Raw genomic sequence first — 14,230 nt, forward strand, 5'->3', positions numbered from 1 at the left:
TGCAGTAGTCCAGGACAGGAGCCGTGCTGCCCACCTAGCAGCAAGAATAATTTCTAGTACCTTTCCCATTTTGGAAAAGACACATTTAAACCCTTCTGGAGGCTTCTTGTGCCATGACAATTTGGTACAAGTCATTCGAGCCATTAGACGTGAAATTGGGTTCCCTCAAAGATGGGAGAACAGGGTGGGCACCTAAAGAACCATCCCCTCCCCCATTCCACTTTCGAGGGAGGTTGCTTGAGGTTGGAGTAATAAACAATAGGAGTGAACGCCTGCAAGGGCTGCGTGCTGTGCGAGGCCCAGACGGAGCACCCTGCCTGTGCCAGGCTGGGAATCCTTCCAGACATTCCCTGCACTGACCAGACAATCAGGCCCAGAGACTCGAAGGAGGTCAGAGAGTGGCCATCATAGAAAGAGCACTGAACTAGGAGTCAGGAGCTCTGAACTCTGATCCCAGCTTCTTCAGTGCTAACTCGGGTCAGTCACTTGGCCTTGTTGAGCCTCAGCTGCCTCATCTGTAAAATGGGTGTAATAATTCTTGCCTTGGTGCTTCTGTGGGCCAGACAGGCTCTAAAATTCAGGGTGTCCTCTTCTACCCCTTATTACTTAAAAAGAAACCAAGACTTAGAGAAGTGTAAGAAACTGCTTGGGGTCACACAGCTTAGAAAATGGCAAAGCAGGAGGAAACCCTAGCACATTCCCAGAGACTGGGCCCTATGACCCCCAGAAGGAGCAGGCCTGGCTTTGTTTGGCCAGAGGGGGACTGCGAAGGTGAAGCTATGTGACCCACGGGCCCATTCCACCAGCTGACCTCATAGGAAAACATCCTCTGCACTGCCAGGCTCGGCCCATGGCATTATTACCAAGAATGCTGGGTATTTTGGAATCAGAGCCCTGGGTTCAAATCCCGGCTCCGCTTGTCCACCCTCTCTGAGCTTCAATGCCTGATATGGGGGAGAGGCACTAACTTCCTGACTCAGCCCTTGTGAGCGCCCCCGTCCCCACTCACTCAGTGATGAAGAATTGCTGCGTAATAGGTCAGAGTTAGCCGCAGTCACTGAACTCCCTTTGCCAGGGGCAAGGCCACTGTGTTTGAAAGGATTGCGCCCCCCAGTGGGTGTCCTTCTCCCTTCTCCTGCAGACCCTCCCCCACAAGACGAAGCTGGGAGTGGGGGCAAAGGAAGGCCAAGGGTTTGGTAAATGCAGCTACGTCTCCCCCTCCCCTTTGCAGCAAGCTTGAGCAGGAAGCCTATGAACTTTAGATTCCGGGAGATGGGAGATGGGAAGAGGGTTCCATCCATTCCAGCAAGTTCTGCAAGCTGCAGGCAGCACACACCATGAGCGCGATCTGACCACCGAGCCCAGAAAAGGGCCTTCAAGCCGCTATTTACAAAGGAGCATTTGAGTCACTTTCCTTCCCTCCTTGCACATGTAGAATGCGGGGGTGACTGATAGGGCAGTGGACCCCCAGCCCCTGCCTCTTAGAAGTGATGTTTGAATGTCACCGAGCACAGTGCCTGGCTCCTCACAGACGTACAAAGACTGGGAGCTGTGATGGTTCCTAACAAAAGGTGACCGGGTCGCTGTCTCACCTTGTCACCAGGACTGCTGCTTCGCATCTGTCACCATGCTCCGAAGGTAGCTGCCTATATTGACAGGTAAATAAGCAACCGGGTCCAGGGAGTGGGAGTCCAGCCTAAAGTGCCCGTCACCTCCGAAAGACAGCAGCGGGAGCTTGGCCAGGCCATTCATCACAGCCAGAGCCTTCGACGGCTGCATCCGACATCCTCTGGCAATGACAGTCTCCTTCCTCCTGCTCTTTCTACTTAGAATCTTTGGGACTGGGAAAGAATGCAGAGCCTCAACTCCCCAACCCTGAATTCTGCACAGAGCCAGGGGCCTTGGGACAGGGTGGGTCTGTGTTGGCCTGGAGAGGGTCTCTGGGCAGGGCTGATGTCAGCAGTCACAGGAGGAGGACCTGTAGCTGCTGGGCTGCCGGTGGGCACCGGGCGGGAGGGGCGGGCCAACGCACATATTTCCAAGTCCACCCCCTGCCTCCTCCAATAAGCCGTAAGCTTCACAAAGCCAGGGCCTGGGCCTCTCCCATTCTCAGCTTTACCCACAGTGCCTGCAACCAGGACATGGGGTAGCGGGTGGGCCAATAAATGTTTATTGATTGAATAAGTGTTCATTGAGTTCTAAATTCAGCTCTGCCATTGAGTGCCTTTGGAAAACCGGTGGTCTAGGGTTCCTTGTAACACCTGGGCACCTTGTTAAAAATGGCCTTAGGGTATGGACACAAGAGGAAACATTTGTGGGGACCATTTAACCCACCTGGATCCACGACCACGAACAGCCTCACTCTTGAAAGAACTTTGCTTACGTTAGCAGGGAAGCCATAGTGTGGCACGGCCGCGCAGATGGAGCCTCCGACGTGGGCATCAGATGGCAGAGAACAACGTCTCTGAGCCCAGAGAACAACGTCGCCACCGTTTACTGTGCCTTATGTGACAAGCACTGCGCTGAATGCTTCATACGCATCTGACTCCTGGCAGGATGCTGGTGCTAGCTTAGACCCATTTTACAGACTAGTAAAGGAGAGCCCGGAAAGAAGTGAACTCACTGAGGTCACACGGAGGGCATGCTGGATCTGGGGCACGAGTGGCGGAGACTAGGGGCAAGGCCACGCTGATGTCCCAGGTAGCAGAAGTGGTAGAAGTGAAGGCTCGCATGGTGCTTACCACCCTGGGCGCTGGGTGAGCACACTGCCCTTGGGAGCCTGGGGTCCACGTGGCGTTTCTGGAGTCATTTTGCAGGGAAGAGGATAAGGTTGCGTAAATATCTTCTGCTCCAGGCTGTGCTGGGTTATGGGGGGGGGGCTTAAGAGGCAGGGGGACTGTTGTCACCTCCTGGGATGTTAAATTGACGTTTAATGAGCATCTCCAGGATTTCTGTTTACCGCTGAACAATGAGGGGAGCTCTGTCGTTATCGCTTGGATTTAACCTTTTTGGGTGCATCGCTTGCACGTCGTGGAAGAATAATGACGGGTTTCTGCTTTTACAAAAACGTATTTCATAAAATAAACGTCCCATACATTTTTAACAGGGAACTCCGAAGATAATTTCATCTTTATTTTTCTTCATAGCCCTTCTCGCTCTCTGACAGTGTATTAATTTTCTTGCTTACTGTGTGTCTGCCGGCAGAAAGGCAGGGGGATTCTGCCCACCCGCCTCTGCACGCTCAGCCTGGGGACCGGTGCTGGCAGTTGGGAGGCACTCGACAAATACTGGCTGAGTGACTGCTCCTGGCAAATGAAGAGCAGCTCGTGGAAACACACAGGTTCCGGGCCCTGCAATGTCTCTGAAACTCCAATGGCAGGAAGGCCATGCAAACCCGTTCCTGACTTCCATAATTGCCTTTGTTTGGGGACCAAGTTGGGAGCTTGGGATGTATTTATCTGATCATTCTATGAGTAATAATGCTCGTTATTAACAAATTAAATCACCACCTACTTTTGCATAGTGCATATCATGGGCTGCGTGGTGACCCTCTAAAATTCATAGGACTAATCCCCAGAACTGAGAATGTGACTGTTATTTGGAGACAGAACCTTTAAAGAGGTGATTAAAATGTGGTCATTCAGGTGGGCCCTGATCTGATATAACTGGTGTCCTTATAAGAGGAAATGTGGACACACAGGGAGACGCCAGAGCCGGCATGTGAGGAAAGACCACACAAGAAACTGGCCATCTACAAGCCGAGGACCGAGGCCTTGGGAGAAACCACCCCCACCAACACCTTGATTTCAGACTTCCCATATCCAGAGCCAGGAGCAAATGCATTCTGTTGTTTAGGCCACCCAGGCTATAGTATTTTATGATGCCATCTCTAGCAAATGAATACATAATTTACTATCATCTGCTTTCCCAAATCTCATTGGATTCTATTAACTCTTAATCCCATTGCTGAGATGGGAAACTGAGGCCCAGTGAGGGCAGTAGCTCGTCTGAGGCTCCGAGACTCCATGGGTTCCATTGCGGGAACCTTGGGGAGAGCCTGCTACACGAGTGTGGGTCTTCCCCATGCTGACCCCACATCCAAGCTTTTGGGGGGTGCGTCCTCCGTGCCAGGGCCCTGACTCTTTGCAGAGGCCCCAGCTGCTTCCTCCATGTGTCCCAGCTCTTTGCAGTGAGCAGGGCCCCTCCTGGAATGGCAGGCGGGGGGTGGATGCTCCTCAAACGGCATTTGGTGCAGACTCGCCAAGGAGAGCGTCCCGGCATCGGGGACGGCAGAGCCCGCTGTGGCACCGCCCTGCTGCGTCGGAGAGGCAGGAAGACGGCGAGGTCTTCCCGAGAGGGGCTCCGGTGAATGGTGAGAGTGGTCAGAGCTGAGGCCTCCCCTTTTTGGAGTGAGCTCTTATCCGTTGTTATGGGGCGAATTGTGTGCCCACTGCCCCCACCAAAAGAAAAAAAACAAACCCAGATATGTTGAAGTTCTAACCCCCAGTTCCTCAGAAAGTGACCTTATTTGGAGGCAGTCTTTACAGAGGTAATCAAACAAAAATAAGGTCATTTGGGTGGATCCTTATCCAATAGAAAAAGGGGAAATTCAGACACAGGGACAGACAGACTCAGGGACGATGGCATGAGGAGACCCAGGGAGAAGAGGCTGTCATCCAGCTAAGGAGAGAGGCCCTCGCAGCTCTCAAGGAAATAACCTGGAGGACACCGTGATTTTTGGACTTCAACCCTCTAGAACTGTGAAACAATAAATTTCTGTCGTTTAAACCACCCGGTCTGTAGCACTTTGTCACAACAGCCTTAGCAAACTCATACACCAGTGATCCAAACAGGAATTCCTCCCCACTGGTGGATGCTGGGATTGGCTGCACCAGAGGGGTCTTAGGGATGGAGGCACATTTGGGGTGGGATATGGAGTCGACGTCAATGGGAATTTACATGGATGCAGCGTTGACTACCTAAGTGTGGGCACGCATACCTTGGCAAAAGGGAGTAAGTTCAAGGTTCTTGAACATTACTGTGGGTGCACATTTGTAGGGAGGCATGTGTTAATATGTCTGTGTGTCACATGCATTCAGGGTGCGTGGCCTCATTTATTTGTTCATTGGTTCATTCATTCATCAAAATTTCTTGAATGCTTGCGTACACTTACACACCATATAGATAAGTAAATAGGCAAAGGAAATACGGCAGCACAAGTGTGGGGATTAAGGGAGCATGCAGAAGGAGCACTGATTTCAGTTTGATATAGCAGGGAAGACTTCCTGGAGGAGGTAACGCCTGAGCTGAAACGGGCAGGTGAAGAGGAGGAGGAAGGTCATGGCATGTAGACACATAGGGAGAGAAATAGCCATATACACACCAAACTACAAACAGTTTGGGTTGGTTCCATTCTTTGGAACTGTTCTACCCCTAGCTACAGCCTACAGCAACCCTCCAGAGCCCCAGGTAGCATGGTGGTAGCACAGAGAGGAGGCACAGATGTCAGGGAGCCAACACTTTATTTTGTTCAGACCAAGCACACTGGAAGCCCAGCACCCTCGAGGGATCTGGCTCTGTGGGCCTGTCTCGCCTCTTGAGGGTGGCCTTGCTGGCTGGCTTCAGACTGAGGGCCCTGGGGGAGGCCTGGTCAGTCTCTCTCCAAACTGTTGTGGAGCTGGGAAGTCTTCAAGGGTGGCCGCATCTCAGGAGGCTGAAAGCACACACAGATCAGAGTTGATGAATGGGGAGAGGACGGGTAAGTTTTGCTGGAGAGAATGAATGGGCTGGAGGGGCTGGCCTTCTGCATTCCTGGGTGGCATTACTCTAGCGACTCTACCCGCCCAGAGGGAGGAAGGGCAGGATGTAGGCGGCAGACGGGAAACAAGAGGAGGAAAAGTTGGCACAGATTTCCCGAAATTTCCACGTGCAGGGTCACCTGGCATTCATTGCCTCCACCGGATGCCGCGCTCTGTGCCAGAAATCTCTCGTACTCTCGTGAAACCCACAGAGTGACTTTAGGCTGTTGGTATTAACACCCCCATTTCCAGCGGAGGACAGATGTTCAGCAAGACTGTATCACTTGCCCAAGGTCACACAGCTGCCTACGGGGAAGAACCGAGCTTCCAGGGGCTTGTTTGGTTCCAAAGGCCCCATACATTTGCATCTCGGGGGCTGTGGCTGTACTGTGTAGCTCAAAACGTACATCCTCAAAGAAGAACCCTGCTTGGGGGAGGGAAGGGGACTTGAGTTTAAGAAAAGAGTGGCAGAGACAAGCTGTTCCATGATGACTTCTGCTCGGGACTGTGCCCCTTGCGGACGTGTGCCCTTTACTTGGCCTTTGAAACTGCTTTCTGTTTCCCCGGGAGTATAATCATGTAAATGAATATCAGATCTTTACTCAGTAATTGAGAGCAGAGAGAAGGCCATGTCAAGCCAAATTAGTTTGCTCTGATAGAGCCCAAGCCCATCTCCACGGAAATGGCTTTTTGATGGGCCGAGGGAGGTCCTCGCAGAAGCAGGTCTCTGGAAGTGGAGGACGTGGGGCTCATGCGGGTCAAGGTGGCCCGGGGGCTGCAGCAAGCCTCGTGCCAAGCAGCCACGTGCAATGGCGCGACCACCTGGGCCTTGAGCCGCTGCGAGTTCTGAGATTCAGCGACTAGGAGATTTATACAAAGGCTGTGTGTGGGCTGTGGGGCAGCTCTGACGTCACTCATGAAGATGGCTGGAATAGTGTTCCTAAGCAAAACTTTTATAGAGAAATGCAGGGATTCTAGAGTTTGGAATCCCAGTTCTGCCTTGGTGATTTTGTTGCAAGTGACTTAACCTGTCTGATCCTCAGTTTATCGGCCTATAAAATGGGAATAAATAACACTAACCACCGCTTGGGGTTATGAAGAGTATTTAGGGCTGCCTGGCACAGATGCTCAGTAAATGTAAGCCGCTGTTAGCAATGAACTCCTCTTCCTACCTTTATTGGGGGACGTGCCAGGATTAGTGCTAGGAGGAGGAGGGAGGGCAGAGAGAATTCGCTTCTTCCACACTGTTGTTCTGTGACCTTTGCATTTGCCCCCTTCACCCCCAACCTTGGTAGAATGGGATTACGAAATTGACACTAGGATGGGGAAACTTTAAAAGTCCGGCACCTTCTTTGGCATCTTTCCCCAACACCCTCTTGCTTTCGGATGAGGCTGCATTTCAAACAACAAAAATACAGCAGAGGGATTCTGATAAGCAACACGTTACTTTAGCTAAAACACCCTGAAACCCTCGTCCCTAGAGATCATCAGTCCCGGCACTAAAGGCAGTAACAGCACCTGGGCTCCTGAAGGCTGCCAGATCTGGCGAACACTCTTGTTTTCACTCCCCAGGAAGAGTGGTCCCAGCCTTTGCTTTTACCTGAGCTGGTTCCTACTTCTGGAGATACTTCTTCATTATGCTCTCAACGTCATCCTCTTTCCTCCCGGCCCCCGGCTCTCTGTGCTCGGGGGACGTTCTCTCACCACCGTCACCTGCAGGTCGTGGGACTCCCGGTCGACTCTTGATGCTGTCGGCACTTTTGAAGGACACGATGGAGCTGGAGGATGAGGATGAGTCGGACAGGTGGGCGGGGTCCTCCCTGGGCTCCGGGCTCTTTTTCAAAATGGTCTTGATCCCCGAGAGATAGGAACGGTCAGCCTCTTCCGTCTCAAAGTGGACACTTGAACGCTTTGAAGCATCTTGCCTGTCTTTGGCCGCCCTGGCCAAGGACGTAGGTGTGTCAGGCTTCCGGATGGCCGGGAGGAAGTCATCAAAGTCCACTTTGGTCTTGCGTGCGTAGTCGAGGCTAGGGAGCTTCCAAGTGAACGGGTCCCTGCCTAGAGGTTCCTCCATCAGGTGGGCAAACTGGCGGTTCTGGAAGACGAGTGGCTCCTTCCCGAGGTCTGGACAGCCCGCGTCGTCCACTGAGGACTCCAGACACCGCCTCCGAGGACGCAGCGTGGGTGACAAGAGCACGTCCCTGGGTCTGGTCGGGGAGCTCAATTTTCGCCCCAAGTTTGGTGTGGATTCTAAGAGAGACTCGCAGGAACTGAACCGGGTCTTCGGCTTCTCGGGCAGCAGGGACGTGCCCTCAACGCCATCTGAAGAGATGCATTTCAGACTGGTGGACCGCGGGAGGCCAGCCGACGTCCCAGCGGCCCCCTCCAATTCCAGGGGTGATTTTGACCCAAACCTCAGTGAGAGGTCTCCCTCATCGCTGCTGGCTCTGCCCCTCCTGAGCGTGGAAGCCCCGGTAGTCTGATAAATGGGGAGAGTGGGCCAGTCCTCCAGGCCCAGCGTGGACCCCTGGCCTCTCTGGGCTCTCTTCCTCCGAAGTCCTTCCACGAACTCCGAGAGGGCCGCAGAAGGACTGGGCAGCTTTTCCCTTGACAGCGGGGATGTATCTGCACTCCGAGAAGCCAGGGGAGAAGATCGAGCTTCTAATCTCTCCGTGGGCTTTGTGTTGACACCGGACCCTTCACCATCCCCAAAATGACAGTACTTTTGCCGGCGGAGCGAGTGGGGAGACACGGGCTTGTCTCCCGAGCTCTTGCTACGGACATCCTGGGCTCTGCTCAGCACCGACGCCCATTGGGCCATCTCAGCATCCCCGGCCTCTTCGTTCATCCTGTGCCGAGAAGAAAAATGCAGTCGGTGTAAATTGTACAATTCATACAATTTGTGCAATCGGTGTGAGAGCCACTAAGCACAGGCACTAATATTATTTTTCTTTGGAAATGCCATCCCTAACGCACTCTCAAATGAACCATATGATTTAATGTGCAAATTCAAGCCATGTAAATGATTTCTTGTTGCTTTCTGAAATGCAATTTCTGTCTATAATTAAACCCAGCTAAGTACATTTGAGTAGATTAAAACTGTAGCTAGGAAGGATGAATTAGATTTATGAGGCATCATCTCTGACAGGATAGGACCTATCATCCCAGAGCCTACTGTGAAATAAGTAATTTGGCTCTTCAAGACTAGAAGGGGGAACACAGGGGCTATTTATTTATTTAGGGCCCAGCCCAGAGGCAGTCCCACCAAGCGGGGCTCTGAGAGTCAACGATCCAAACACGCGTCTCCGAGGGCCGCTCTGCCACATCCCGGATTATTTCATGGGGTGAGGTTTCTTGGGGGACGGGGGTAAAATCGATCTCCCCACCAAGAGGAAAGGATTCACATGAAACCAAGTTGAAACCAAGGCTATACACAAGCGGACAGACGGTTGCTATTCTGGGACTACACCAGACGCAGTTTTTATGCAGAGGGAGTTTGTAGCAGCGGCGCCAAAAACACTTTGCCTCGGAAAAGCAGGAACCTCGCGGTGGGACGAAATTATAGACTATAAAATAAAGGGCCTCATTTAAAGGAGAGAGACTGGAGTCCATCAACCCTTCCTTTCCTAAATAAAATCTATTTGTCCTCCCTCTAGGAGAAACTACCCCTTTCCCGCCCACCAGCAAAGTTATAATTTATACAAAAGCAAAAGAGGTACCAAATGTCAGAGTGTTGGCGTCGCAGACAAAGCCTCGGGCTCAGGCCTGAACTGAGGCCGAGAGCAATACAGACGTAGGTTTCCAATCAGGAGCCTCTGAGTGCTTTGTTGCTCGAACTCTAACAGGACAATTGCAGGAATGAGGATTCTATACACAGAAGATGATGGGATTCTGCCATAAGACTCGGGAGAAGGCTTCTTGCCTACTCAGTGGGATGCTGCCAGCCACCTCTACCCACGATCACACAGCGCAGTTTAGGAGAAAAATGGCTGACCACGATGGCCCCACTGGCTTTTGAATCTGGGAAGGAAGCCAAGCCAAAGGCGCCTGGGGGTGGTGCCTCGGAAGGCATGGAAGGGGACGGATAGGATAGGGGATCAGGGAAGTGGGTAGGCACTGCATAGACTGGACGTTGTGTCCCCAACAAGTTTGCATGTTGAAACCTCATCCCCCATGTGACGGTGCTGGGAAGCGAGGCCTTCGGGGAAGTGATTAGGTCATGACAGCAGAGCCCTCGTGGATGGGGTTAGTGCCGTTATAGTAAGAGATCCCAGAGGGCCTTTTCCACCATGTGAGTTCACGGCGAGAAGACGGCCTTCTATGAACCAGACACTGAATATGGCAGGACCTGGATCTTGGACTTCCCAGCCTCTAGAGCCATGAGAAATAAATTTCTGTTGTGTATGAGCCACCCAGACTACGGTATTTTTGCTATAGTAGCCAGGACGGACGGAGACAGGCACCTAGACACTGCCTTCCTAAGCCCCTGAGGACAGAGCTTCAACCATCCCACGAGCCTGTCTCCTCCGGGGCTGGCAGGAGGAGACCCAGAGCCGGCTGGGGTCCCCTGCCCCTCCCTATTCCCCGTGTCAGACGGTGGCAGGAGAGTTGACGCCACGGTTGAGGTGGTGGTCAGGTGAGCTGCCTCCTCTCTCATTCTCCTCGCCATTCCCCCGTCCTTCTCTTGCGTGGTCAGACTCCCCCGACCACCCCGTGCCCTCCCCTTTCCCACTATGCTCGGCTACACTGGCCTCCCGGGACAGGCCAAGCCCTGCCTGCTGCCGGTTCGCACTTGCTGTTCCCTTTACCCGAAGTGCACCCTCCACGCCCCCCACCCCCAGGTCACAGAGCCAACCTCATGGGGCAGTCAGGGGCATGAAAGAAGAGCCCTTGATACTGTGCCTGGCGCCTGATTACTCAGATAATGGTTGAGGGTTATGGTGAACAATTAATAACTAATCACGAAGGACTGTTAATCACGAGTCATTCACGATGAAGCGAAAGCGCTATCACTGCTCCTAGTCTCTGACTCTTCAGAGCCCAACACTGGCGCTGGACTCAATAAAACTCGCAGTGGAAGTTCCGAGAGGAATGTCCCAGAAGAAAGGATGGGCAGGTGACCTTGCACCTCATCATTTGTGAGAAGTGTGGGCTCCCGCAGCCGGACACAGGCTGGGAGAGGAGATGGAGGGCTCCTTTATGATCACCTGAAGGAGTGTTTGTCAACATTATTGCTTTGCTCGCTCCCCTAATATGCGGCAAGATGGCATTCACATACGCCTATATTTCTTTTTCTTTTTTAATAAACAGCTCGGAGCTGCCAGGGGCAGTGGGCCGCCGCAGAGCTGACAAAAGTCATTTCCGTCCTGTCCTGGCCCTGAAAGGAGGCGGGTGTGATGAATGTGTCTTGGACGCGCTGTCTCATCCGTCGCCTGCCACGTGAGGATGGCAGCGGCGGAGGCTCCTGTCACCGAAGCTCCTGGGACTCTGCCGTCCTGTCCTGCTCGCCCCAGCTCCCACCACCACGGTGGCCACAGATGCCAGGGCAGGGCCTGGGGAGAGGGAGGGAAGCAAGTCACAGGACGAGGAGGAGGAGGAGGAGGGAAGATGAGCCAAGGACACAGGAAAAAGGGAATGAAAGCGGAGGTAGGAGAACCACAGACCACAAGCCTGGACCGGCCGGACTCTGCTGACTATCACTTCTGTGTCTCCTGAGCTAGCACGGAGCCCAGCACACAGCAGGTGCTCAGGAAATGCTGTAGAACTCGATCCAGGTGCACGAAGAAGAGGCGGGAAGACAGAAGCAGAGAGAGGGCAGAGATGAGGGGAGAAGAGAGGGAGGGTTAGAGGGTGAGAGAAGAGGAAGTGAGAATGGATTGGGGGGATGGCGAGGAAGGGGACAGGGTGGGGTGATGAAGAGGAGGGGAAGGAGGGGATCGAAGCCAAAGGCAAGAGGGGGAGAAGGGGATGCCAAGGATGCTCTGCAGGCTGGCGACAGAGGACCTGCCTTCTTCAACTTTGAAATAAAGGTGGGACAGGCTGGGCCCATGGAGAAGCAGCCGGAGCCCGGAAGTGGGGGCCCGGAAGTCGCAGGCTGGGAATGCCGGCATGCAGGTCGGGAGGACCCAGGAGGAGCAATGCCTTCCACAAGGTGTGGAAGCCACTCAGCCCCAGCCCGGCCGCCACAGCGGGCCCAAGGGCCGGAGGTCTTGAGATGGGGTGGGCTGAGTCCGACCTTTCCAGAACGGCCTGGTGCCTTTGGAGCCTCAGCCGGTGAGCTTGGAACAGGAACACAAGCCACGCAGTGTAGACTCCTGGGGAACTGGAGAGGAGAGGTAGTGAGGGAAGCGTGAGGAGGGAGGGAGGGGAGACGGGGAGGGGAGGGGAAGAAGGAAAAAAAGAAAGAAGCCACCTACGCCAGGCTGAGCGCTTCCTCCTGGCTTTGCCATGCAGAAATCCACCTACAGCTCTGCGCCTGCTTGTTCTAGCTCCCGTCTGCCTTACCCCTCAGGGCAAGAGCTTCCTCGCCTCCCCTCCTGTCTGGGTGGAGACTGCAGATTGTAGTCGGAGTTAGGCACCCTCTTGTAGTCTTTGAGGTGAGGACCCTAAGCTCTGCTGTCAGAAGCTACATGATCCTGTCCCTTCCTGTCCCAGCTTTGGACACTCCAAACACATCCCACCTGACTTCATCCAAGGGCCCGAGGAAGACTCTTTTTTCTTTTTGTTCCAGCCGTCCTTACAGGACGGCATGACCCAGATGGGACTCCACTGGCACTGCGTGAGGGGTAGACAGCAGATAGTCAAGATGCCTGCCTCCCAGAGCCTGGGCCGGGGGAGGGATGATGTAAACAGGCTCTGCGAGTCCCTGGGAGACAGGTGTGGGCAGGATGGGGGGTGCTGTTAGTCTCTAAGGAGAGGCTCCAGAAAGATCTTGGCGACTTCCGCTGCCTGCCCCATAGTCAGTCCAAAAGAGGAACAGCCTCCTGGCATACCTTCCAGGGGCTGGTCCTGTAATTGAGTGAAGGGGACAGTCAATCATCACTATGGCTGCCCATGGCTGAGCACCTACTGTGTGCCAGGCACAGCACCCGGGATACAGGCGAGGACAAACTGACAGTCCCTGCCCTCCTGGCAGCCCTGTGAGGCAGGGATTATGACCTCCAGTCACAGAGAGGTTGCGTGGTGACCTCCGCAAGCACACACAGCTGGGAAGTGGCAGGGGTGGGGTTGCAACCCCAGGTTAGCTGACCCCACAACCAGGAACAGTCTTCTCTGTAATCTTTTCCAGAGCCTGTGATATGACACAAAGAGTTAATAGTAATTCCTATATCACCTTGTCTAGATAATGCCTTTACGGCTTGGGACCTAGTATGGTTCTGCAACTCTCTAGCCACAGGGCCTTGGGATTGTCACCTAACTTCTTTAGGCCTCAGTTTACTCAGCTGTAAAAAGGGTGAATCCAGATCAACACTGCAATGTTGTGAAGATGAGAGCTCCATGGGGGCAGGGATTTTTATTCATTGTATTCACTGTTACCAATGCCTCAAACAGTGTCCTCGTACATAGTAGATGCTTAGTAAATCTGTGTTGAATGAATGAGAGAAGCACAGGGTCATGGTACATAGTAGGTTCTCCATAAGCACGTGTTAGATGAATGAGTGAATCTCCAGGTCTCTGGCACATAGTAGGTGCTCAATAAATATATGTTCAATTTATGAGTGATGCTCCAGTGTCTGTCGCATAGTAGGTTCCAATAAATGTTGGTTATGTGAATTGATGAATAAGAGCATGTATATGCTCTTATTAAATGCTCTAAGTATTGATTACTTCAAATTATACAGGATTATTAGGTAAACTAGGATGTGAAAACTCAAGAATACTGAAATTTCCAATTTTTTCTGGCTTTCAAGGCTAAAAAACAAAAAGAAAAAAAAAGAGCTTCAGAAGCAGACAGGCTTAGGTTCAAACCCTGGCTCTGTCTCTTCTGAGCCAGGTATCTTTTGGAGCCTGAACTTGCTCAGTTGTAAAAGTGGGAACAACAACGTCCTAGATCACGGGGTCTCGTCAGAAATCAGAGATGATGCCCGTGAGTGTTGGCCGGTTCTACGTCCATCTACTCCCGGTATTTCAAGCACGGCAAAGGACACCACAGTTAAACCTGCACACATTACCTATTTGTTTCAAAGCACTACTAATAACGAATATAATATATATTGAACAATCTTAACACTTGTTTGATTCTTTAATGATCTCAACCATCAGGGCTAGAGAAGACCCCAGATTGAGGGCAGATGTTCAAGAATAAACAATTCCTATGTGTGAGTCTCTTCTGAAGTGGAGATTGAAGTTGGCTGGTTCAGCCTCAGAACAAGCCAGCTACCGAGACAGTGTGTCCTGCTTGGACCACACCCCTTCCCCTGCCGGATTATCTT

General features: G+C 52.7%; 1 protein-coding gene across 1 annotated transcript in view; it reads right to left on the reverse strand.

Annotated features, from left to right (window-relative positions):
• Window positions 1-5,509: 5,509 nt before the first annotated feature.
• The window catches only part of MYO18B (myosin XVIIIB), a 236,673-nt gene continuing 227,952 nt past the window's right edge, over window positions 5,510-14,230 (reverse strand). The window contains exons 42-43 of the mRNA XM_012644105.1: window positions 7,399-8,647; window positions 5,510-5,713 (exon numbers count right to left, since the gene is read on the reverse strand). Of these exons, the coding sequence (XP_012499559.1) occupies window positions 7,411-8,647 (1,237 nt within the window). The 3' untranslated portion in view covers window positions 5,510-5,713; window positions 7,399-7,410. The remainder of the gene's footprint in view (window positions 5,714-7,398; window positions 8,648-14,230) is intronic.

Source organism: Propithecus coquereli, unplaced genomic scaffold (genome assembly GCF_000956105.1).
Source record: "Propithecus coquereli isolate 6110/MARCELLA unplaced genomic scaffold, Pcoq_1.0 Scaffold206, whole genome shotgun sequence".
NCBI lineage: Eukaryota > Metazoa > Chordata > Mammalia > Primates > Indriidae > Propithecus > Propithecus coquereli.